The sequence below is a fragment of the Gymnodraco acuticeps genome, unplaced genomic scaffold, assembly GCF_902827175.1.
Source record: "Gymnodraco acuticeps unplaced genomic scaffold, fGymAcu1.1, whole genome shotgun sequence".
Taxonomy (NCBI): Eukaryota; Metazoa; Chordata; class Actinopteri; order Perciformes; family Bathydraconidae; genus Gymnodraco; species Gymnodraco acuticeps.
Window position 1 is genome coordinate 934746 of NW_022990341.1, and position 26668 is coordinate 961413.

Sequence of the window (26668 nt, forward strand, 5' to 3'; positions counted from 1 at the left end):
GATCATGGTATTCCTTGACCTTTGGGAAGAATTTTGACATGTACATGGGTACCATAGAGGTGTAGTGGATCTTGTAGACCAGGCCCATTGCAAGTAGCTGTACTCTGTCGTCTACTCTAAGCCATCCTAGGTTGTCAAAGTGGGCAGAGGTGAGGTGGGTTCTAGATGAAAGGTCAAGCAGTAGTCTGACCAGTTTATTTTGCGATGTTTGAAGTTTTATTTTTAGCGCCTTGGAGGTGCTATGGTACCATGACGTGCAAGCATAGTCATAGTACCCTTGAATGAGTGCTCCTGCCAGAGTTTTCAGGGTGTTTTTGTTTACCAGAGAGGAGATCCGGTATAGGAATCTAGTTCTTTGATTGACTTTTTTTATTACATTGGATGCCATTTTGTCACAGGAGAGGTTTGCCTCAAGAATAGATCCTAGGTATGTAATTTCCTTCTTACTTGTGACAATAATGTCGCCCACTGCAACTGAGAAGTCGTCGGATTTGCTGAGATTATGTTTCGAACCGAAGAGAATGGACTCTGTTTTACCCAGGTGTAATGATAATTTATTATCGGCGAGCCAGGTGCAGATTTGGCCGAGCTCGGAGCTGAGGGTTTTTTCAACCTGCAACCCGTTCCTGTCAGAGACCAGCAGGGCTGAGTCGTCCGCGAACAGGAACAAGTTGCAGTCACATGCTGATGACATGTCATTTACATAAATTAGGAACAGTAACGGACCTAATATGCTTCCTTGTGGAACACCACAGCTCACTGGGAGGGGGGGGGACAGAGTACCGTTTACCTCCACCATCTGTTCTCTCCCCTCCAGGTAGGATTGCATCCAGCTCACCGATAGTTTATCAAAACCAATTGCTTTTAGCTTGTCAATCAGAATGGGGTGATTGACAGTGTCGAAAGCCTTTTGTAGGTCCAGCATCACCATGCCGCAGTACTTGCCCTCGTCCACCTCTTGTTTGATGTGGTCGCTCAAATAAAGAAGGCATGTGTCAGTGGAGTGGGATGTTCTAAAGCCAGATTGAAATTCATAGATTAGTTTCTTTTCCGCGAGGTACTTTTCGACCTGTTCATATATTATTTTTTCCATGACTTTCGAGATGGAGGTAAGTATAGAAACAGGGCGGTAGTTGCCTGGGTCCAATTTGCTGCCCTTTTTGTGCAGGGGGGTTACTCTTGCAATTTTGAAGTCTTTGGGTACTTTTCCCTGTTTTATGGAGAGGTTAATTATGTGAGCTATGACTGGTGAGATGGCGGTTGCTGTGTCTCTGAGGAATTTGGAGGGGATATTGTCGTGGCCAGTGGCCTTGTTAGGTTGGAGGGCGCTCAGTTTAATGAGTACCTCTGCTGTTGTTACCCTTGCTAGACTGAAATCATCTTTGCGTACCCCTAGGTTTTTGTAGTAGGTCATGATGTGATCTACTCCAAAAAGCCCTGAGTGGGAGGGCAGCTCACCTGCCTCACCACCATCATTGCCATCTAGCTTCACAAGTGAAGCTGTATCCGTGGCCGTGGCTGTACAACCTTCTTCTCCAACCAGCCCGGAGGAGAGGCTGGATTTGCGGTGGTCCAACAGTTCCCCCAAGGGCCCCAACCGATAGGGGACTCTATGGCGCTATTGAGACCCCCGATGCCAAGATCAAAAGCTATATTATAGCAACTGGTCCATGTAGGCCTACCGGCCCATTCCCCAGAGACAAGCATCAAGGAAACAGGTGTAATCCTCTTCTTAGTTCGCTGTGACGTTGTCAGGCTGTGGTGGTCTGAGGCCAGGGCAGGCTGTTGTTGATAGCCTACATGTGGCGCTTCTGAGCGGTTGTGTATGTCTGTGCGTGTGTGAGCGCATCAGTGTGCGCTTATGTTTGGGGCGATGGAGAGGGGGGGGGGGGGGGCAAAACAATATTTGCACAGGGGGCCAATCACAACCTTGTTAAGCCACTGGTCCCATCTCTTATCAAATTTGAAACTATCATTCGTCAGATCCCAGGACTCTAACTCCTGATACTGAATGAGTAAATGAACTTCTAGTACTTTGCAATTGAATTATTCATCCAATGCAAATGGATTGACCTTTTTAAAGATTAATGCTGTTTTTTTATCTCGGTTCCATTTCTTCTACTCGACCTGATACAATTAAACAGCCCTTACAACCTTCCTATCAATGCCATTCTATCGTAACAGATAGGTGGCAGGAGCGGATAAGCAATCACTTCTAAATTCTTCCCGTTAATATCTCCCTCTCAACAAATCCCCCCTAACAGCAGCTGCTTCTCTCCGAACCCCTTCCTGATGGCAGTCTTCTGGCCGGGCCTGACGGCATGCACACACCTGCTCTCTCCGACCTCCAATCTATCTGTTCCTCTCCCGCCTGCCTGTTGGCCACGACTGCTGGGATTAGCGTGTCTGTGATGGTGGATCAGTGAGAAGGAGGACGGCGGCCTTTTAGTCTGACATGCGTGTCCCGTGCCTCTCTGGTGGCTATGAGTGGGTGCACAGCTGGTTGAGTCCTGTCTCTGATGCACGTTCAGCCTGGAGGTGTGTGGGTTGTGTGAAAGAGCAACTGGAGGTGGAGACGACCATGATAAGCTTCCTCTGTTCAACTCATGAAAGATTTACAAGTTGGCTTTTGAACTGTCAAAAACTCACATGAGAGATAAATTAGCAACAAATGTGTCCCCCAGCTTTTATGAAGAACAGTAATGATTACCTTTTCCTTTAAAAGAGCCCTATTATGGTAATGTTCAAATGCTTCATTTGCAAATGGTACTGCTTCTTTTACTTTAACTTGATTATGTTTCAGCAGGACAATGGTTTATATTCCTTTGTTTACGGTATTTTGACTTTCTCATAAGAAACGCACACGTGGTATTAACAGCACATTGGCTCTGCTCAACTAAGTGTCACAGTAAGGCATGACCAGATGAAGGTACCAGCACCCTCAAACAGGAAAATGGAATTCAGCACCCATTGATTTTATGTGAACACCTGTGATTTTAATACTGCAAAGTGTCACAACTTCTCTTTAAAAAGGTATGAGAACTCTTTTAGGCATTGCATGCGTGTGTGCATGTTATGTGGTTTGCTAAAATGTTCTCTGGCTCTGCGGTGATCACAGGTGTTCATTCCTCCGAGCCTGTCTGATGGATTAACAGCTGCTTTCACCGTGTAATCGCCGACACCCCCCCAGATCTGACATTACCCACATCTTTCTGATGTGACAGCTGCACACACACACACACACACACACACACACACACACACACACACACACACACACACACACACACACGAATTGTTATAAAATGCTGCGAGGACAGTGCCATTTGTTCCAACCTACACAAATGCGCTCATGAAATTAGAGCTTTTTCTTAGGTTTTATAAAGAATTTAGAAAAAAAACTGAAATACTGAAAAAAATAAACAGAGAAGGTTAGAGGTATACAAAACCCAGAGAAATAAGAGTGTGATATTTGTTTGATTTTAACATGCTGCTCTTACTGTCGTTATTATTCATATCCCTCCCCAGGGAGTCTTGTTTGAAAAATGAGACTATAGCAGCCCCCCCTCCAGCACACACACACACACACACACACACACACACCTACACACAACACACACTACACACATCATCACACACACACACACCACACACACACACACACACACACACAGCACCACACACACACTACACACACACAACACACACACACACACACACACACACACACACACACACACACACACACACACACACACACACACACACACACACACCACACACACCACACACACACACACACACACACACACACACACCACACACACACCACACAACACACACACACACCACACACACACACACACACACACACCTCCCCCCCCTCATCTCCCTCCTTCACTCTTTCTCCCCAATAGAGTGATCCGGCTCGACTCCTCTCTCCGTCACGCGGGTAATCAGCCTCTGCTATTTCATTTGGCTCAGTAATGAAAGCAATCCCAGTGCTTTTCACTGAGGCACAGCCCAAATAATGAGGAGCTGCCTCACCCTCCCCAGCCACACCTCACCCCCAGTCCTCACCCTCTCTCTCTCCCAGCGCTGCTGTCAGTGGAAGAGGGAAAGCAAATGTGTGCATTTTTTGTGTGGAGCACGCAATCTTCCTGCCAAGTCCTTTGTGCCTCTTTTCTTCTTTCTGGGAGAGTCTAATGAGTCCATTGTATAACATGTCATCACTTCGACTCTAAATCTGAATTATTTTGTTCTTATTTAAATGAGAGAAAAAGGATTTTGCTATTTTAAATAGTTTTAGGTAAATCTTTAGAGGAAAAAATATAGAGTTTTCACATAAAAACAAGCAAACGTCATACGCTAGTCTGGAAATTGAAATATTCATGCGTTTAATTTTTCATTATTTCCTCCCACGACTCATCACTAAACCCCTTTGGGAGGGTCCCAGCCCTCAGGGTGGGAAGTAGTGATCTACATAAAGATCTAAATGTAGAATCAACATTTAGAACAAATGAGATGCTTCAGCACAGTGGGTACATTAAACATCCTGTCCTTTTATTTGTGACAGAAAATGGCCGAAATAATAATAATTAATAAAACCCAGTCAGCTCTGTAAAAAGAACGCATGATTTGAATAATTGTCTATCTCTCAGTTCCAATTGTCATAAATGTGTTTGAATTGGCTCTCCTCTAAAAACTGTTTTTGCCACACGATGCTGCAACCAGGCAGCAGACATGGGATCCCATTCCAGATGGCACGCAACTCAAATACATCTCACCAAGCAGCATGTATTGACTTGGAGAGACGAGAACATCTGAGCTTGAATATGTAGGAAGTGTGAGAACGTGGCAGTCTCAAAGTTTTAGGGTTTGTTTTGAGAGGGCTTCATCTCTTAGCTTCAGACTTAGCCTACAGCTTAGCTACCGAGCCTCAAGTCAATGAAAAGAAAATGACAGCATTGACATCTTTTTTTTTTTCTTTAACAAACCTAGCAAGCAACCAACAAGAGATACAGGTCAACAAGGTCAACACAAGTACCGATACAACACAGCTTCTCTGTTGCTCACAAGTAACATGGAGAAAAGCGAATTCTCAACATACAGCAGCAGGACAGTGAAGAACAGAAGTTTGTGTCTTTGTGTAGAAAACATCTGAAATATAACTGCTGTTAGTAAAAAACCTTATATAATTGAAAATAGCAGTTGTTTTGTGAATTGTCCAACATTTAACAACAGTGTTTGTATGAAGAGGGTTATCTTATACAATGTGATGATCCATATAAACATGAAAAATATGCAAAATACGATTAGTGAGGTTTTCACCTAACAACAGCAATATCTTTTACGAGTGTCAATGAGGTGTTTTTTTGTTGAACAGCAGTAATTAAATCCAACTCTCCTGCAGGTCTCCTGTAAACTGGGGCATCGGTACATCCAGAAAATATAGACTTTCTCTCAGCTCTGCTTACTTCCTCTGCATTTCAGTCAGCTATGTAAGAAATGTAAGAAAGAAAGGGAGGATTTCACATGTCCCGCAGCCAGCCCCCTCAGTTCAGTGAGAGATGAGAGAGAGAGAGGAGTTACAGCAAAGGTGGCCTAAAGTTCAGGTTTTGCATTTCATGTGAATCGATCTCCTCCGGATGTTAGAGACACTTGGCACGGGTACAACAGCAGTGGTGGGTGAGGGCATTTGCCCCCAGTGTGTTGAATCATCAAAAACTCCAACTAGCTTGGGACGATCCAGTCAAACATTCAAGGTTTACGTGTCCGATCACGACGGCGTCCAGGAGGAGCGTCAGAGCGTCTGCACGAGCACGGGGAACAGCAGGGACAGATGCTCGGCACCTCGGATGGGGAGTTTGTGCGTGGTGTAGAAGTGGATGACTTCTGGGATGGTGTCAAAGTGAGGGCTGTTCTGTCCCAGCACGTACTTGCCGTCTTTATACCGGGTGAACTTCATGTGCATGAAACCCTGGCAGCTCCTGTGGGGAGAAAAGAGAAATAATGGTTTGAGAGCGGGAGGAGACAAAAGAAGTGTGGGAGAGATTCAATATGAAAGTGAGAAAGGAGTGTGGGAGAGGATATTACATGTGGGGCACATAAAACCTCACGCAGCTGACACAGTGGAAATGGCAACCAGGATTTATGTTCCCTTCTTGTTCCTGCTCTTTGAGGACAGGAATATAACCGAGATTTAACACCATGTCACAAATTAGGAAGGACAGGGCTTTATGATGGATGAGCAGGTGGTGTAATAGCACTTGAAAGGAAAGACAAAGCCATTGGGAGTGAGAGAAAAAACGCTGGACTGTGAAAGTGGTTTAGCCAAGAAAACCATGCTGGTTCCTCCCCTTTAAATCCCAGACAGCCATGACAGGACTTCCCCTTTAAGAGGCAGCCAGCCAGTCATGATGTATGTCTAATTATAGAAGCAGAGGGAAAGTCAAGGGGCTGAAATCGGTCATCGTAATTGTCATTGTTCTAGTAAAACGAATTACATTTTGAAAAGCAGTGAAAGCCAGAAACCCCTACTGAGGCTACAACCAGCTGAACAACAGGCAGTGTATCCTCATCCCACTGGCCTCCAGAGTTAGAGTCTTCATCACGTCAGCGCTTATATAGTCCTGTTTGTTTCGTGGGACACTTTGTATCTTATGGTACATTAGAACCTGAGTTGGTGCTCTTCCATAAATATATTTATGTTGGTTTATATCTGTCTGTTTCACTGCTGACTTACTTTGGAGGTCATTTTGTCTCCAATAAAACAGCCTTTCTCATTCCTCCCACTGTCCACATGACTCTGTTATCTTAGATGTTGTTGACTTTATCCAAGGAGCAACCCAATGACAAAAGTCCACGAATGCTGCATTATTTAACAATATTGGTTGTTTTTACACAAGCTGTCCTTACTGAAGGGCACATAGACATTACAACGTGTCAGTATCTAACAACACCAGAAGACCAGTCACAACACCCCGATAAAGACTAACCTACATGATGGGAAAATAACATTTACAACCCACTGAAGACAAGAAAGAACATTCCTATTGATTATAATAACATGGGCCATATTTCTGTTGTTTTGACTGGCGTTTTGACTGTACCGCCAAAACAATTGCTGATATCTGATAGAGAAAACAATTGAGCCTATGTATAGGCTAACTGTATTATCTGAACCACTGTGTTTAGAGCTAAAGGAATAAAGTGTCCACCTTTCACCTGGTAGAAAGGCTTTGCAAGGTGTTCAAATTACAATGACACACTTGTTGATTACACACACACATGTTTCAGTCATAATCTTTGGCATACAAAACCAACAGAATACAAGTGACCCTGATGCATGAAACATCTGACACACACACACTTGAGGGTATTGTAGTTCATTGGCATGTATTGACTACAAAAATGTTCAATGGACAAGGTGGTAGAGTGTGATAGGTACATTTAAAACATGCAGACTATTATACGCACCAAAAAAAGGAATTTAAATAAGAAAGAAAACTGTGAAAAGTCAGGAAGGGGAAAGCAGGTCAAAGCCTCTTAACTGATGGATGTTCATGAGTTTGGCTAATATTTGACCTTTCGTCTTCTCTTGCAAATATGTTAAGCTGATCAGAAGCTTTGTTTAAAAGCTGTTTGATCATCAGACTGCTTGTTTCTTGGCTTCTTCTTAGCATTGTGTTCTAGGATCTCAGCAACTAACTAAATGTATTTATAACGGATTAGAATGATGGCCAAGACTAAGAAAACAAAGGCTGTCTGAAACCAAAGTTTCCCTTTAAGCTGGTTAAATATCTACACTGCTTTCACATTGTTCTTTGTTTTTGTTAAGTCTATTTCAATGAAGGACAGCAGCACATTTGAACCAAGCAAAATAAAATATTTTTGCATTTTCATAAGAGATTAATCTGCTTCCAAAAACACAAATGCACCAGCTGGGGAACCAGGGCCAGTTGTGACCTTGTTGCTTGAGCAAACTTGCATGTGTGTGTGCATGTCTGTGTGTGTGTGTGTGTGTGTGTGTGTGTGTGTGTGTGTGTGTGTGTGTGTGTGTGTGTGTGTGTGTGTGTGTGTGTGTGTGTGTCAAACCCACTTTAGTCATGTAAATGAGTAATGCATGAGCTTGTTTATATGTCAGCCCAACACAGTGACACTCCGTGCCTCACCCCCCTCCCTTTCTCTCCCGGATTGGCTTCTTGTGTGGCCCACAGAAGGTAATTCATATTCATTAGTGATTACGGTGAGGATGATGTGTGCACTGAAGTGTGCTCTACCTGCCTGATTACCACTTAAGAGGGTCCACTGGGGCCAGGGAGGCCGGCCACCGAGAAGGGCCAAGGATGGGTTGAGGAGAGAGGGGTGATGGCAGTGCAGTGCACGGCCACGACGATGGATCGTGGTAGTAATTACAAGGGAGAGATTTGACCAGATAAGCAGTATTGTGTCCTGAAAATTAGTATCGGGAGGGGAATCAGTGCGGCAGGGATCCTGAGGGGGGGTGATGTTTTGGAGGTAGACAGAGGAGGGTGAGACAGATGGAGAGGTGTGGAGACTGCGATATGAGATCGGAAGCTAAGCTGACTTCCCACACAGTATACACACTTCTTAGTCGCACGGAAGAAACATTAGCAGTGTGCAATTAAGTTGTAACGCTGTTTATTGGAGAACAATACTGGAGATGGTTTATAGGTGTGTATGTGTGTGTGTGTGTGTGTGTATATGCGTGTGTGTATGCGTGTGTGTGTGTGTCTTACCGTAGGGAGAGGGAATACTCCGAACGGTTATTCTCACTGTTCCTCACCAGGTAGCTACACTCTTTACACAGCGTTAGCAGCGACTCTGCCTCCGAGCGAGACAGTGCACCGTGGTACCACCTGATGAGACAAAACACACACACATTTAATTTATTTGATTCCACAAACTGATAATTACAGCAATATATCTCAAAATGAACTGCCAATCATCATGTTTACAATGATGACACAGGAAGTAAATATAAGCGAGATTAATGTTTCCAAAGATTCATATTTAACAGAAATTCTCTGTTCTGTGAAATTCTCAAATTCTCAGAAACACCAGCAACACTATGGCAGAGTTCGTCTTTCCAGCACATGGTCTAGTGGTGCTTTGAGATAAATGCTCACAACAGTACGCTAACATGCCCACAATGACAAAATGATGCTCACATGCAAAGGTTAAGGAGGAATATTGTTTACCACATGTACCATGTAAGCATGCTAATTAGCACATTTGCTAATGACATTTCTACATTAGTTACACTGTGTATTTTACTGTTATTTAGTTAATGTTAATTAGCTAAATAACAGTAAAAAACACAGTGTAACTAATGTAGAAATGTCATTAGCAAATGTCATGGCAATCTTGTAATTTCCCTTGAAACTACAAATGTTGACCTTTCATTGGTGCTCAAGGAAAGATCAGAGCATCAAGAGAGTATGTTTTTAATTGATTTAATTGAAATCAATCCAGTAATTTTGCCATCCATAGCACAATGACCCTTGTGTGGCTAATACAGGATTCCAAAAACAAAGTAAAAAACAATATACAAATCTAGAAAGGACAACACAACCTTGAAGTCGCCAATTTAAACTTTTCCTGTCTAATAATAAGGTTTCCTCGACATGACTGAATGCTACAGGTCCACAGTGATACTCTTTCTCTGTTTGAAGCCGAACTGAAGGAAACACGGAGCTCAAAGCCTTGAAGAGATAATCAGTGAGTAATGGGGCGTAATAATCAACTATCACCCTAAAGCGAAAGTGTGCGCAAGTTAGTGTTTGTTAATTCAACAATGTTGTCATGTGTGTGTGCATGTGTGCTTAAGGGGTGTCATGTGATTGGATTTCATTAGTAAAATGGCCCTATATGTGCACAGAAACAACAAATAAATCACACCAATGATGTCTGAAATTACAAGACTAGGGTAAATGTGTGTTTTTAATGGTCTGACTTAATTAGTTCTCATTCTAACCTTTTCGCACTTCTGTGAGCTCTGATGAGTGCTGCTTAGCCGAAACACATACCCGCTGCGTGTTAATGTGTCCACGCCCTTAATAGATCAAAGGGGTGCAATGTAATGGAGTTTAGGATTTGTTTGTCGGATGTACAAACGTGTGCTTCCTCAAATGTTTTAAATCCCGGTTATAACAATGAATGATAAATGCATGAGAGCCCCTGCAGAGACATTTACATGTACATTTACATGCGCAACTAATTGCGTAATTTAGATTTGCGTAATTTAGATTTGTTTCATGCATGTAAACATCAAATCTCAGACCAAAAGACATTATTTAATCCTATATTTCTGCAACGTAAACATCTTATTCCCTACTGTCCTTTAGTTTTTCAATATTGCACAGCATTGTGGGTACACAGCTGATGGCCAGTGAACTATGGCCAGTACGATAACTACTTTTTTTAAGACAACTCCTTTATCCTGTGTTATATCCAATGTAATTAAATGAAGACCCTTAATCTATCAGAAGTCCCAAGCATGTAAGCCTCCTAACAACCGGAGTGTTGTCTATACTCCGACACAGAGCGACTGAAGTATTATAATGTAGTTCCTGTGGGTTTAACAGAAGACTGCGTACATACACCTGCTTCTCCAGAGGCAGCGTGGCGTCCACTCTCTCCCCCACCAGGGTGAGGCATTCCTGGGGCGACCGAAACTTCACCCCGCCTCCTGCCAGCGGGCTGGACCTGGGCCCCGGAGGACGAAGCCGATCCGTGGGCGACGAGGAGCGGTCCCAATCTGCGCCGTCAAACTGCACTGTGGGCAGAAAAGTGAGTCAGAGCGTTTACACAGTGCTGTGATCAAAAGGGATTAAACCTCACAGCCAGAGTTGGGTAAACATCAGACATCCGGCTATTTCAAAACCAGGCATGCCGGAGGGAGAGGGGTCAGACTAAAGGCAGGAGGTCCCGGTTTGCAAAACTATCATCACAATAACCATTATCAACATTTTTATGAGTCACACAGGGCAGATAGAGACAGGAAGTTGGTGTATTCCCTGCTCGGCTCTGCTCTTTCTTCCAAAAACTTACACTGCAGATAACTTTATGTTGACAATACTGATTCTATTCTATTCTGTTCAGATCAAGAGTCAGAGCTACTAAGCTCTCTTTCTTTGGAACCAACTTCCTGTTTTCATTAGGGGAGGCAGACGGTGTCCACACTTTAAGAGTGTGCTGAAGACTTTGTTTTAAAAGCTGGTTTAAGATTACCCCAAGTTTTTCCTACTGTTCTTTTTTTTGTTTTACATTTTAATTTGTATTTTACATTCTATCTTGCCTTTTTATTATTTTCTTGTAATTGTATTGATCTTGTATCACTGTCATTCGTGTTCTGTAAAGCCCACTGAGACAAAAGTGTTTTGTGATATTGGGCTATATAAATAAACTTTCATTTGATTCTGGAGCAAATTATGTAAACAGACTGTTTTATTTACCCCTTCTGTGCAGAATCTTGGCAAAATTCAATCTACAGAACTTGTAATTAAACAATAATTGTAGCACAGCGCTTCTAAAAACCTTGAAATGAACACAGCAGGCTTCTTAATTTACACAAAGCTTTTCATGTGTGGATGATGCTGGAGGGGAATGTGGTAAGAAAAGAGCTTTAATCCCAAAAAAAGCAACAGGCAGGTGGTGCAGATGCGCCTGCAGGGGGGTTAGGGTGGAGGTAGAGCAGATGTAGAACAACAGCATGGGCCATGGAGGTCAGGGCGACTGTATGTGTGGAGATAAGGTGAGGCAGGGATGGGGAGGGTTGTTTTCAGAGTGGGAGGTCACCTTGCTCTCTGGCGGTGGGCTCCTCCTCCAGATGACCCACCGGCGCGGGCCAGGGCAACTCGGACAAATCCCTCATTTCTAATAGAGGAGACGGGAGAGGGGAGATGGCGAGAGAAAAAGCGGCAGAGTGAGAAAACAGCAGATGGGCTACATCAAAGTGAACTAAAGGAAGATGTGGGAGAGAAGTGATGAAGAAATCAGGTGCACGATCTGAATGTGAGCAGGAGAGAGAAGTGAGATGTGGAAGGGGGTTGAGAGAGTGTGTGAGGGAATGACAGATGTTGGGTCGTGAGATGTTATTAACGCTACCTCCTGTCATAGAGAGAAGTAATGTACTCTCTTTGCTTCATCACTGGGAAAACATATTCTTCAGATGCTATATTTGCAGTAATGTATGAGTGATAAGAGAGGACAGGGGAAGTCAGAGGCTGCATTATTTATAGTCACTTGAACAAATCCACTTTGAGAAACTGTGCATCCCACAGTGCGGTGTGACAGAGGAAGTGAGGAGCGTGTGGGCAGAAGAATGCTCCGCTCACTGTTCTACCTACAGTAGGAGAGCACAGAAGGTGCACAGAAACTGAAAATAGCTCATTATCTACCATAGCAGCCAAGCATCGACTTTAACAGTCATTACTGCAGCCTTACACACACACACACACACTATGCCAGTTTCACACCGTACGTTCAGCTCCTGCTCACGGCGCAAGCGGATTACAAAACAAATACAAGGGGAAGAGGGGTGACATCTTAATGAGCCGGCAAATCCAAAGACCCTCAAGGCCAGCGACATCAAAGGGCCATTTGAATGGGTGTTTGAGAGGGACCCAGGCTGTACATACATGCCTCTCTCCCTCCCTGGTTAATTATTGAGCAGGCAGACACACTCCGCCACTTTCTTTGGCTCTCTGTGAATTATTGATGCATGGCGCAGCACAATGGCCCCATCTGGAGTGGGCCGCACCTCCGCTAAAGCCAGGATGAAAGTGTGGCCTGGCACCCCTGAATGGGAGGACATGCAGGAACACACACACACACACACACACACACACACACACAGACCTGACACTCAGAAACACCTCCGCTGCCACACTCTGCAGCCTATCCCCCTCACCACCACATCACACACCTGTAATTTTCGAGTAGAACTGAGAGAGAGAGAGGCATTAGAAAGAGAGAAGGGTGTAAATGAGAGGCACACAAAAGCAAGTGAAGAGTAACAAGAGGGAATGGAGAAAGCCAAGACAATTTATTACGGATCAGAAATCTGCTCAGCCATCAAAGAGAGAGATAGGCTCAGGTGAGGTGGTGGTGTTTCACAGAAGGACGGGAAAAGATTCTTCTTCCTTTTTTGATTTTTCATTGGCTGTGGTCTTTTAAACCACTAATGTCCAGTGCTCTGGAATCCTAAAATGTGTTTTTCCTCACTTAAATTGAAAGTGGTGGTGAGATGATTTCCACAATTGTTTCCACTGTCTTATTCACATTGTTGATTTTGGCTTTGGACATGGCCGTTAAAGCATTTTCTTGTTTTTCTGGCATCCATTTTTTAATTATCTTGGTCAACTCACAATACATGACTAGGACAGATCACTCATCTACACAAGCGCTTCTTAAACCCCCGGCCTTTTGGGCACAAGGTATAAATTGTTATCTTGTTAAAGCATCATACAGCGAAACCAGTAGATGAGAGCGTCCTAAAGTCCAGGATCCAAACCTTAGTGCATCTCAACGAAGAAGATAAAACCACAAAGTAAAAGGAAAGTAAAGAAACCAAACAACGAAAGAGAGGAAGGCAAAGAAGGAAAAACAGGAGAGCGGGGGGGGGCCAGGGGGGAACACGGAAGGGACCGAGAAAGGCACACACACACACACACACACACACACACACACACACACTACACACACACACACACACACACCACACACACACACACACACACACACACACACACACACACACACACACACACACACAACACACACACACACACACACACACACACACACACACACACACACACACACACACACACACACACACACACACACACACACACACACACACACACACACACACCACACACACACACACACACACACACTTCCTAAAAGGGAACATCTGGCTCCCATTCACTTCTAATGGGGAACCTGTGGATCTCTCTTCCATAGAGGGCTAAAAGTGCTCTGCTTTGTTCACCAACACAAGAGACACACTAATGGTTTAGGAACAAAGACGCGCTCTCATCTGCGCTCACAGCCCATAGTGATGATTTGTGTTCAAATCCTCTACACTGTATCCATCGTGTGCTAAAACAAAGACGTGTGTTTTCCATCACTTCTGCCTTCCTTTGAAAGCCAGCTGATACAACAGGCGACAGCAATTCAGTCAATTGTGGTCTCCCAAAATCTCACATGTGCCTCAACTACCTGCTAACAATTACCAGAAATGTATCTGAGAGGGGGGGGGTGAGCAGACCTTTCACCTTGAATGACGGATAACTGACATTTCGAGCACACCAGCTGTTTTCTGTGTCTGTGAGTAGACAAAGACAATAGAACAGCTTCATCAAGTCCATTAATGAAGACATCTGTTTTTTTAACAGCCCTGGCATCCCATCTTTTTTCTGCCCACAAAGACCTTCTGCTGGGCGAAATGGCCGACATAAGGACAGACAATTAACACCTTCTGCCAGTGAAGAAGAAGGAAACACACATGCATACAAGTTCTCCTTTCATAGTTTGGATCCACAGATGTGAGATTGAGATACATTTTTTCTAGATATTCATGTATCCATTTCTGCGCTTCCTGAAGCTCTCACTGCTTTCTCTGAGCCATAAATCCCTCTTTTTCTCATTGACTCTCTTTCACCTAAGTTCCTCAAAGGGCATTATCTCTCTTTCCTTATTCCCTCACCTCTCGTGCCCTACTCCACTTCCATCACCTCTCCACTCGTCTCTCATATTGGTTCGGGAAGAGGGAATTGCGAAGGACATGCCTTTTCAATAACGTCAGTTAAGGTTCACGCTGAAGGAGACCGAAACAAAGCGATGGGGAGAAGGAAAGGAGAGGAAATGAGACAAAGAGGAAAAGAGAGACCTTTCACTGCGGCAGTAAATTGATGAAGAGGCTGGGCAGAAGCCCCCAGGGCCTGCTTAGAGCAACAGAGAGCAGCATAACACCAGAAATGGAAATCTCATTTTATATTTATTTTGCTCACCTTTGTCTGCAGACATACAGAAATTCATGTTACTCTCCTACGGGGACTTACACACATGGAGCCTAGCCCAGGAAACCTTGTAAGAGCACAAGTATCCAGACAGAACACATGCAATGAGGGATCATCCGTCACGGTGTCTTTGCAAGCTTTGCTAACCTCAGCTTTTGCCTCTGTATGCATTAACACTTTAAAGCATCCTTTAGCATCCAGCCTACAGTCCTATTTTACAAAATAATGGATTTGGTCTTCTAATACTGCTCTGTATGACTTTCATGGCCCTCTATGAAAAACTGCCTTTCTTCCTGAATGTATCTTTGTTCCTACAAAATGTAACTCAATTCCCCAGTTTTTAAACATCTGGTTGGTAAAAAAGCCTTAATCAAACAGGGTTAGCCATGTGATGCTGCAAAGGCACAGCGGTGCTGACATCAGCATGTAACAACTCACAATGACATTAATAACATGCTGATGGTTGGTAGTTAGAACAGTTTATCATACTCTGCCTCTAGCTTTAACCTGCTAGCATTGTAACATTAGCCCTAAAAACGTAGACGGAGAGAATTATGTTAGTTTTGAGGCCATTTGGTCATAACCCAAACCTTTGAACAGAGTCAAACTTTCACTTGATCATAGTGTGTTAGGATCACAACAACTATGACAGTCAAATGCTCTGGGGAACATGAATATCTGTTCCAAATGTCATGCCCATCGAATGTAAAATGTAAACCTCTCTGTTATGCTACTTGACAAGTTAGGGGTAACGAATGTCAGAAGGGTTCATCCTCTGAGCACCATGAATATCGGTTTGACAATCCATCCAGTAATTGTTGAGATGTTTCAGTCTGGCAACACTGACATCACTGTGGCTAAAAGCTCAATCTATATGCACAGTACAGCAAACAAACAGGCATTTATTTGAAATTAAACAATATGTTTATCACACAAATTGCAACAGAAAAGGAAAATAAACTATAGGATAACAAGGATACCCACTCGTGTTTTTGTGCTGCAAAGAGTTTATCTGAACAGACAAAGAAAGCATTTTTTTAACCCTGGTCTTCTTGTTATGACGCACACATTCACATTCGGGAGCTTCTCTGCACGGCTCTTATCTTTCTGTTTCCTAATGAGCAGCTGCACTGGAACAAGTGGAGGATAAGTGCTTTTCTCAATGGCGCCATAATAGTAATTTCTGGGGGTGGAAATGTTATTCATTCAACTTCCTCATCCAGATTGCGGCTCTCTAATCATCCGTACACTTCTCCACCTCAGGCCGACAATCATCTTCATCAACCGGCTCAGAGCTCCTCTAACGGAATATAAAACGTACAAACATGAAATACCTGAAACACCCGTTCATCTGCTCATTATATGAGAGTGAATGAGATTGTGCCTTTCATTAGCTCACTAATTGGCGCTGAATGGTTGCAGGGACAATCTTTCACTGCTGGACTGTCTATTGACTTCCAAGAATGAATGACTCCGGTAATTCGAGCTGGACGTTTGTGAATGGTGACAGCTTTCCAACGCTGCAATTAAAACCCTGCAAACTGAGAGAGGCCTGTCACGTCCGAGCCCTCAGGCACCGCTAGTCACCCTCACACAGCTGGGGTTAGTGGACTCCATGTCCAAGGGAAAATACATAAAATGCTTTGGAGGCAAGCTTATTTCTGATACTATTTGAATAAAAGCAGCCGAATGCTATATTTACCCAGGCGATTACTTTTAAGCATGGATAAACTGTGAAATCCTAATTAGAGATTTGATTCAGAAGTGCATGAATGCTACGGACCAGCGATCCCCCCCCTCACCCATTTGTGCCAATAAGCACACAACCTCTTCTCACCCTTGAATTAGAGGGCCTGATAATCAGAGCTGGAGTTGAGAATCCACATGTGTGTGTGCATGCGCCTGTGTGAAGGCGATGATGAGGGGCTGCTGGCAGATTGCGATGCCCCCTGCAGCGGGTTATCTGAGTGGCAGTGTCACATCCACGGGGAGTGGGGACAGCCCTATCTCTGCGGCTGTGTACATGTGTGAGAGTGCGCCTGTGTTGGCGGATGACGGATTGCACCCTGCCACAATGGCCCTGACTCCCCCTCCTCTCCCTGCATCTCACCCCGCCAAAGCCCCCGACCATTAATTCTCCTCGACGCCCCTCCCCTATGGAGCCCAGGGCCTCCACAAACATCCATTGAGATGCCACCAAACATACCATAACCTTGGACGTCCCTTTCCATTTCTCTCCCTCCACAGCCTATGCATTTTCTCTTTCTCTCCCACATCTCTTTCAATCTTTTCCTTCTCTCTCCTACCTCACATGTGGGCCGTGCCTGGCAACACTGAGTGGATCTGGGAATATGGATTAAATGTGAGAATGGAAAATACTGTTTGTGTGTTTACACTTCAGTGCTCTGGTCTGCTCGGACTGACAGCACGCCAGCTCAGAGTGCTGACTCCAAATGGAAAAAACAAGGGGTCAGACGACTGGAGCGTTTTCCTCCACCACGCTCTGTAATGGTGCTGAGAGCGCTGCTCTGCAGGAGCCCGTACTGTATGTGGCACAAAGAGGAACAAGGTCCAAAGTAAGAAAATGACAGAAAGAGCAGGGATGAGTTCTAAGTAAGTGAGAGGTGGTATTGGCTTTTAAATGAACTGTCTTGCACCTCCTTTTGAAATCATCTCCACTCTCAAATAAGTTACGGTGTCTCCTTGCTGCTCCTCTTAATGTGATTTGAGTCTGAACACGGTGTGAATGTCTCAGAGTGTGTGTGTGTGTGTGTGTGTGTGTGTGTGTGTGTGTGTGTGTGTGTGTGTGTGTGTGTGTGTGTGTGTGTGTGTGTGTGTGTGTGTGTTCAGACAATGGTGTGCTGACCATGACTCTCTTATTAGCACTGGATCAGTCATGCACATGCAGGCGTGTAATTAACTGAGGCGAGAGGGGGGGTGCACACAAAGGGGAGGAGAGGGGGAATGCATTCGAGGCGAGGTTGATTTATTATCCCATCACCTTGACCTTGGTGACTTGGAGATGCAGCTCAATTAAGCCGACTTGGCCTTGCATGCCTTACACTGGTCCACTCCTAAATGACCCATCAGTCCAGTTCTGTTTCTCCTCACTGCTCCGTCTCTCTTACTTCCACTGCACTCTCTGCCTCCAATTATATTCAATAGATGGAATATAATGAGATAGGATGTGACAACTCTGAAAAATATAATCATGTTCTGCACCAATTATTGTAGAAATACAGCCCGTAATATCACGATAATGAAAGAAAATGAACCTTGCTTTCTGTTTCCTGACGTCTACTGTATCTCTCTCATGCATATACACACACAAGACATCTCTTTCAATCTTATATATCATCTAGCGAGAAATTAAAAGTCACCAGAAATTGTTTAAATGTAGTTAGAGATGTGTGTCATTTGAGCTTAGACAGTGAAGGTCACAGCCCTCTCCATTTCCTGAAAAACAAGCCTAGTGATGGAGGCAAACACTGCCTTAAAGGTCAGGACAGTTAGATGAGTATTTCACTATGTAGTAACAGCAGCAGGGATCTCTGTGTGCTCCTGGGAGGCTTTGACCTTTAAAACAGCCCTTTTTTAAACCTAGTCTCAACCATTTTCACTAACTAAAAAAAGGGAATATTCTTGAGATACCTTATGGTCTATGCTTGATACCCAGAAACTCCAGGAGCTGTGTGTACAGTCTGTGGTAGGGAATCATTGTTTTGGTCAAAGATAATATTAATTCAGCATCCAACTGGGTTTTTTTCAGTAAACAATATTTTTCCTGAATACGGATATTCCATCTGAAAGCCTTCGTGTTTGCTAAAAGCTTCTATACTGGGATGCTCTGAATATATTTTAATATACAATGAAGCATGATTTAGAAGCTCCCTGGTCTAAACCTGTTTTAAATGTATTCATAAAGCGATTGCCTGAATACATTAGAATCTTCCCAGAACAGAGGCCATGTTTTCCAGTTCAAAACACAAACAAAGACCAGTGACAGCGAAGGTCATGGAGAATGTCTCCACTCAGATGTAGGAAGAGATAATTGAAGGAGAGCTATCTATTGTAAAGCAAATAGATAGATATGAGATGGCCTTTCCCAGACTGTGCTCCACCCTGATTTTTTGTTGACTCTTCTGTCAGGATATATTCTCTTAATTCTTCCAGTTACCTGCAAAAGCTTTGGAGATGTGATCCTTCTTCCACTCCCAGGGTTGGTCGTACTCGTCAGCCGGCCTCTCGTCGTCTTGCGGCAGCCGGCTGCTCTCCCTGCCCTCCTCCTGAGCATCTCCGTACAGCAGACCCAGGCGTCGGCCCCTCTCATCCTCATAGGGGGTGTCGTAGAGCTGAACCTCGCCCCGCGACCGCCCTCCTCCTGGACCTCGCTGCAGCTCTAATATGAATACACAAGATAACACAGATTCAGAACAAGACACCAACACATTTCAATCTTTGTGGATGTGCAACAGGTATAAACCGCCGGCAACATTGGGAAATAATATTTGCCAGTAGCAATTCTCTTAAACACAAGATTGATATTCTACAGAGTAAAACAAGAAGCCTGTTGAGCTCTGACATGACTAGAATTAGAGAAGAGAGACAAATTATGTTTGCACAGTTTGCCGGGGGGCTCAGAATTTCATATAAGAAGGCTTAACAAGGCCTTGGGCTGGATGCTGAGTTGCAACACGTTAGACAACAACTCCCCACCCCCCCCCTACCACCCCTCCTCCTGAATCCCAGCAGCAATCTCGCCCGGCTCACAACAGCGTTCGTATTCCCTCGTTAACATTTTCATCAGTTTCTCAGTGGGTTCCCTGCCAGAAATGTTTCTCAGCAATTGTGGTGTGGAGTCAAATATGGCCATGAGATAAAAGGCTTTGAGATTATCGATGCGGGCAAGAGGATGAAATCTGATTCTAAATGCATCAATAGGAGCCTCTAAGCTGCAGCGGCGGCGGCAATCAGCGATGGCGCTTTGATATGTTGACCTCAAAAGTGCAGCCTTTAAAAAAATAAAAAAACAGGTGGTACAGAAGAAGGAAAAAAATGGGGGAAATGAAGGAGTCGGCATCTTTTGTGCACACAGCCAGCAGCAATGGAGGAGCACTCACATGAGAAAAAGGAACTAAATGGAAAGGTTCCCTGGTGAAAGGCGGGGAAAAACTTTAACCTTCACACGACAAGACAGCGCTATTGGGTCGGCCCTGTAGTCACCATGGCGACCAAGTGGAGGCCCTGGGGAAGGGGCCTCGAGGTTATGAAGAAGAGAGTGGAGGGGGGAAATGGAGAGAGGAGGAGGAGGTTGTGGAGAAAGGAAGAGGAAAAGGAAGCAGTGAGGAAACAAGGGGTGAGGTGCTGGTGGGGGGGGGGGGGTATGTTCGGTGTTTGATGTTAAATCATTGAGACAGAAGCACAGCGGGCTGAACGCTGCTCTACCTGCTCTGGGAACCCGCGGTGTCACGACAGCCCGGAGATGGAGAAGATGAAGGCGAAGAGATAAAAACAGGCGTGGAGGAAATAAAATGAGAATTTCATAGGAAACATAATGGAGGAAAACACAGGCAGGGGGGGGAAGAAAAAAGCAATTTGACAGAGAGTTGACATAAATTGAAGATCGAGGTGATGGCGACGGGAAGTGTTTAGGCGTACGGATGTGTGTCAGAGCTGCAGACAGGTCTTTTATACTTAACTATTAGCATGGAAACTCGTTCAAAATAAAGTCAAGAAAGCACACAGGTGTCTTTTCAGGACAGTCTCTGTGAGAGATAGTTATTATTCCAATCTCACATCTGTCTTTGCTGCTCTGCTGCTTTTTTAATGAGCACCAATAGCCTGAAAGACAGACAGACAAAAGCAGCCAGCTCTTGATTGACAGGCCCAATTCAAAGTCAATGAAAGAGCGGTGACAATGCTTTTCCAAAAAACGCTCTGCCATCAACGCAACAATCTAATCTCTCCAGCTGCCGCGAGAAAAATATTTTCCTCAAGGTTTCTCAATCGGGACTCCACTTCAAGCCTGTCATTACGAACTTCATTTGACCAGCAAAAAGGCAGCGAAAGGGCCAACTGAGAGAGGACAGGACATAGATTTTAGGAAACAGGACCGATTATAGAGAGAGCCAGACTCCCCTCGGGGCGGGGGAGAGCCCTCCAGATGAAGAGAGATGGAAAAAGAGGAGAGAGGGGGGGGGGGCACTTTTACACTAAATGACTGGGACAGAGCAGGGAGCTTGCGGGGGGGGGAAAGGGGCAGACAGAGATGTTATAGGCTGAGAGACAAATGGAAAACGATAGATGTGAGCTAGAGGATGTGGGAGACAATCACAAGGGAGAGACTGGAGAGACGTGTCTGACGGGAAGTGTTGTGCGGCTGAGAGCCAACGATAAACAAACACAGTGGAGTGGATAGGTTAACACAGCAGAGAAGAACTGTGTATTCACAAGTGGAGTCAATACTGCACTAAATACCATTTTTTTTAGAAAGAAGAACATATAAGAATATAACAAATAAGGATTATCTTTAAAAAGGCAGAAATAATTGACTATAAAGAAAAAGGTGGAGAGATAAAGCTCTGACCGGTCATCAAATACAGATTATCAGATCCATGTTGATATTATTACATGCCACAGATCTATATTTTGTTATGAGTTTGAACCTGAAATGCAATATAATAACAGACTGGGAGGTAAGAACTTAATCTCGTATTATTAATGCAATTATGGAGCTAACTATCAGAGATAAAAACTAAGGGAAGCCGTAAAGGAAACGGAATTAAATTGTTTCTCTACCTGGCATTGTTTCTTTTCCCCTCCTTACATATGTTATTTTTAGTATTACCGAGCAGATTTTATGAGCCACTCGGAGCTTCAGCGGAAGTTGATGCCTCACCTTCTTCTTCTTCCTCCTGTCTGTATATTTGCCAAAGAAGCTTTTCCTGTATGATAACAAGAACTCACTGAATCATTATAAGACTGATAAGACAGTGGCTGATGAATCCACTGACCTGTGATGACCCTCTGAGCCTCGTACGGTTCCATGTAGCCGTTGTTCTCGCAGGGAACGGTTCTGAGGTCCGGCTCTGACCTGTGGCTCATGTGAGCATCGAACGGGTCCGAATAATCCGTGTCTCTTGCCAGCGGAGCAGACGGCACCACCTGAAGGACAAAACACACACTTACTGATGAGGGTAAATGGGTTTGGTTACAGATCATTAACTTGTCCTTGTTGGAGAAAAATTTCTCCAGTGTTTTTTATGTTATAAAATGAACACAAATATCTGAAAGGTTCTTTCTTGCAGGCACAACATTGTAATTATAGGCTGACGATTTAATATCAGCATTCTGTAAAAGCTGCGAATCGTTAATGACACTTTTGATTGACACACTTGAGTAAAAGCGTCCTAGGAATCAGAATATTTTCGGATAATTAGTAGTTTGCACTCTGTATTACATGTAAATGCTAGAAAGGAACACAATAGCTCATCAAGACCCAACAAAGAGAGAGCAGTGCAACACTCCTAACAAGCAATCACATCCTCGCTGAATGGCACCTTAACTATATGTTTGGTTACAGACAAAACGCTTTTTGAGGATCATCAAGATACTAATTTGCATATTTAGGGTGCACAATCACACAAGCAAACTGCATACGTAGTAGCTGCACAATACAGTTCCCTCTTAAAACCCTTAAAGAAGGGATCATATTTGATGTTTGTTGCTATTGTTGCGCTTTATGTAATGCAGCCAGAAACAGTCCTGTCTGTAGATGAGATTTTTTGGCTTTGGGAAGAGAACACAGGGAGTAATAGATAGATCTGGTTGGCTGGTTGGGAGCATTTGTTCCTTCATGCAAGCACAGGAGGAAAACAGCGGTCATCTGGCACCCTGACAGCAACAAAGACAGCCATATGTTCACAAACAAACACACACAAATACATGTACACAAGCACATACACATTCATCCCTGTCTCACTCTGTGACAAAGGAAGTCACTGTTGCAAGGCTCACTTCCCAAAATCCCTGCTGAACATGCGCACGCCCTGACAAAATGACACTCGAATCCCCTGTTGATTGTACAACAGGTTATCGATGCACAGGAATCTGCAATGTTAATTAGAGTGCGGATGTTCCCAGAGACCCTGGGAAATAAATGAGAGCAGAAGGGAGTAGAAGGGGGGAAGCTATCGACTTGAGTTAAGACTATTACTCCAATCCACTTCGGGACTTTCGCACTTGTAGCATTTTCCATGAGCGGAGTCATGGATTTAACTGCAGCGATGAAATCCCTGAAATACTCCTTAACTTACTCAGCATATGTGAGCTGAATTGATGTGAAGACCATTTCCTTGTAAAGCCTTTGCTTCCGCTCCAGTTGCTCAGACTCAACATCTGTTTGCTTTTTTTTGTCTGTGCAGTATCTGTGTATGCTCTCTACACAACATGCACAGTACGCAGCAGGGAAAGCACTGCAGTGATGACACGTACAGCTATAAATTATACCCCCCTGTGGCCCTTGGCATATCTCCACGTGGTGACTGTATATGGCCCCTAACATGTGCACAAACGGGGGTCTCTCTCAGCTTGAAAAACTAAACCCCATTTATTATTTATGGAAGGACATAAACTCCCGGGACTGTGACCCTCTCCTACTCAATGGTCCGCTCCAGCCATCAATAATTCTTTCTTCCATCCACGGGAGCGAATTTACGCGGCGCATGGGATGTAATGTGATTGATGTAAACAATGCATATTTGAGACACACATTACTAGTCACTTGTTTATGGAGTCTAATCAATAGGCTGTCACGGTGATGGAAAGGGGATTAGATGAAGAGTGTTTTTCATCCTTCATGACGTTCTTGCATTCCCTTCATCCATTCAATTCTCCCAAATTCCAAATAAGGAATTAAATGTGTTATGATCAGCTTTTTGCATTAAACATCTATATTGAAAACACTGAAACGTTGACTTTAATTCATGTCAACAGATCTCACATAACTGTATTAGGTTAGTTGAAAGCAATAATATCAAGTATAAGTAGAAACTATAAGGTTCAACATAATAGTATTGCTTTCAACTAACCTCTTACAGTTATATTGACATGATACATTTCATTAAAGTCAAGTTTTTTCAGTGTACGAACACATGCTGAGAAGGAAAGTGAGGCTCTTACAGGCTCTTGCTGGTCGTCTAAAGACACGGCACTGAGGAGGATCTTTGTGCGGCCCAGCTCCTGAGAGTCCACTTTGATCAGTCTGTGTTTGGGGGATTTCACGTCCACGGTGGAGGACTTCATGGGAGAGCCGTACACCGGTGTGGCGGGGTCAGAAGTCCCAGATTCACCCCTGGATCTGCTTTCCGAGTCCTCGTAGGGATCCTCGAAGTCCATGTCCCTCTGGAGCCGGTACGCCTTGAGGATCTCGCTCTCTGTGTAGTCTGGTGTGGGCGGCTGTGGAGGAACCTTCCTGCTGCCAAAGCTCAGGTAGTCTTTCAGCCACTTGGCCATCGCAGCGTCCAAACGGGCTGGTGTGTGGAGGAGTGAGAGCAGGAGGCTGCAGGGGCAAACAGGGACATGCAGGTTAACGCTTGACCTAATTTATGTTGCAGTTATGGAAAAGAGGGATAAACACATCCAACCAAGACAATAAATAATCCACAGGTCCTGATCCTTGTATAATAATTATGGACAACTTCCTCCAGATCACAGAGCCCCCACAAGTGTGCGTTTACATGCTTTCATGTGACATTAAACTACACCAACAGCTGGGCTTTACACACTCCTTTTGTTTTATGCAGGGGGCAATAACGTCTGGCATCTGAACTTTGCCCAAAGGATGCAATCACATTTCACACCCCTGCAATAAAATCCAACGTTAACACGCTGATTGAAAAAGGGGGGAACACAATGACTGTATGAGAATATCTATACTAAACTATGAGGAATTAAAATAAATCAAAATGGATTAAAATGTTTGGATTTTAACCAACATTAAATGCAACATGTTTACTTTTGGAACAGGCTTATTTGGGAAGCTTTGTCCAGGAAATAAGATGTTTTTTCCTAAACTTAAAGTCAAATCAGTCACCAAAACAGTGGATTAAAATCGCAGTGAGTAGTAGAGCGCACTCACTTACCAAGCCTTCAGTCCTTCAGCCACTTTGAACGCTTTATTCCGCGTTTCTTCATGACGATGATAATAAAACGGCACAAAGAAGCGATACAACCCTCCACTCCAGGCGCTTTATACTCCACAAAAACACAGGAGAAGGGGAAAAACACAGCTTTCAGGGACAAAAACAAGAGCTCTGAAATCCCGTGCTGAGTTCTTGACGGCAAATGTGTGAGTGCAGAGAGCGACTACAGCTCCGAGACAAACTCAGCCGAGCGATTAAAGGGGAGGGGCTTCATTCCCACAGGAATATCCTCCTATTCCCTTTTGCAGTCAGCCGACCGTTCATTCATTGAAATATCTGCACATCGACTGCAACAAGAGATGCGTCTCCTTTCATTTTCACTATAAATGCATGGGGGAAACCAACGAACAAAACTGAGAAGGAAAGAAAGCAGCTCGCACGAATGTTCTCCAAGCACTTGAATTATTTATCGAGTGACATCACTGGAGTATTTTCTTGTTTTAGCTTCACTGAAGGGATTTGCAATGATTTTTGCACTTTTTCCCAAAACAAGGAAAGTCTACAAAAGCCCTGAAGTGTTTACTACGGAAGAGGATCGGGGCCACATGTGAAAAAAAAGTGAGATGTTGAGATAAAAGTGAGGATTCTGAGTAAAAAAGTCAGAATTCAGAGATTTAAAAAAAAACTTTTGGTCACATCCCCCCAAAAACAAAGTCTCATGTAGCCCTTATCCTCTATTGTATAGTTTACAAAACGGTTATATGCTTCCTCAAAAAAGGTTTGGGAATGTAAGAAAATCCCCTCATCATCTGGGACAGTGTTGTAGTGTGGACACAAAAAAAAGATGACAAAACCACTGAGGCCTGTCCAATCTGATAGAAAAATAAGGCATTTTGTTGAGTGTTCATGCCTTTTGTTTCATCCTTTCACAGATGTTCCATTATCCCAGGTCCAGGTGGGTAAATTGGATTGTGTGCTACAGTGGATAAGGCCATCTAAGTCTGTCAAAATACCGTAAATGCCTCTTTCTTTACGACACTCATGAGCTCACTTTTTCCCAGGGGCGGGGAGACTGGATGAGGTCATCCAGCTGAAGAAGCCCCCCCACCCCACAATCACCATCCACATTATCCCATCTTCCTCCTCCGCCTGCTCCAGTGATCATCAAGCACCGGCTTCAGACCTGAAGGAGGGTCATGGGGATCAAGAACAAGTCCCAATCTGAGCCAGAGGGAAGGGTGTGTGATTGCAAACATCTGGAAGGTCCCTGCAGTCCAGTTTAAATCAGTTATAGCAGTGAGGCTGTAAACGTGACGACAGGATCGATTACATGACATCATCCGACACAAAGGCCTGTCAAAAGTGTTACACTGGAAAATAAGTTCTCCCCCAGATTCCTATACCTGTTTTATGTCTTCTTCTCCATGCACTACACATATGTGTTTTATGCGTTAGCAGATCAAGATTGTTAGA

At 44.0% G+C, this 26668-nt stretch overlaps 1 protein-coding gene across 3 annotated transcripts; it reads right to left on the reverse strand.

Annotated features, from left to right (window-relative positions):
- Nucleotides 1–4542: 4542 nt before the first annotated feature.
- On the reverse strand, nt 4543–25414 carry shdb (Src homology 2 domain containing transforming protein D, b). 3 transcript variants are annotated; one of them, XM_034223633.1, is made up of 8 exons: nt 25196–25414; nt 24234–24612; nt 22067–22217; nt 19231–19452; nt 11824–11901; nt 10627–10801; nt 8763–8882; nt 4543–5990 (listed from the first exon to the last, which is right to left on the reverse strand). In XM_034223633.1, exons 2-8 carry the CDS (start codon nt 24564–24566, stop codon nt 5804–5806), a joined length of 1266 nt encoding a protein of 421 aa, XP_034079524.1. In that variant the 5' UTR covers nt 24567–24612; nt 25196–25414; the 3' UTR covers nt 4543–5803. The 3 variants fall into 3 exon arrangements, with proteins under 3 accessions (XP_034079524.1, XP_034079525.1, XP_034079526.1); XM_034223634.1 differs by having other exon boundaries at nt 25192–25414; XM_034223635.1 differs by lacking the exon at nt 11824–11901.
- Between the last annotated feature and the right edge of the window lie 1254 nt (nt 25415–26668).

Bases quoted from the DNA above. Each gene is read 5' to 3' on its own strand.
- shdb (XM_034223633.1), bottom strand. From the start codon at position 24,566: ATGGCCAAGTGGCTGAAAGACTACCTGAGCTTTGGCAGCAGGAAGGTT. The intron at 22,218-24,233 runs GTAAGAGCCTCA...TTTGTCCTTCAG, and splicing joins TAGACGACCAGCAAGAGCCT to GTGGTGCCGTCTGCTCCGCT. The intron at 8,883-10,626 runs GTATGTACGCAG...TTGTCTCATCAG, and splicing joins CTGCCTCTGGAGAAGCAGGT to GTGGTACCACGGTGCACTGT.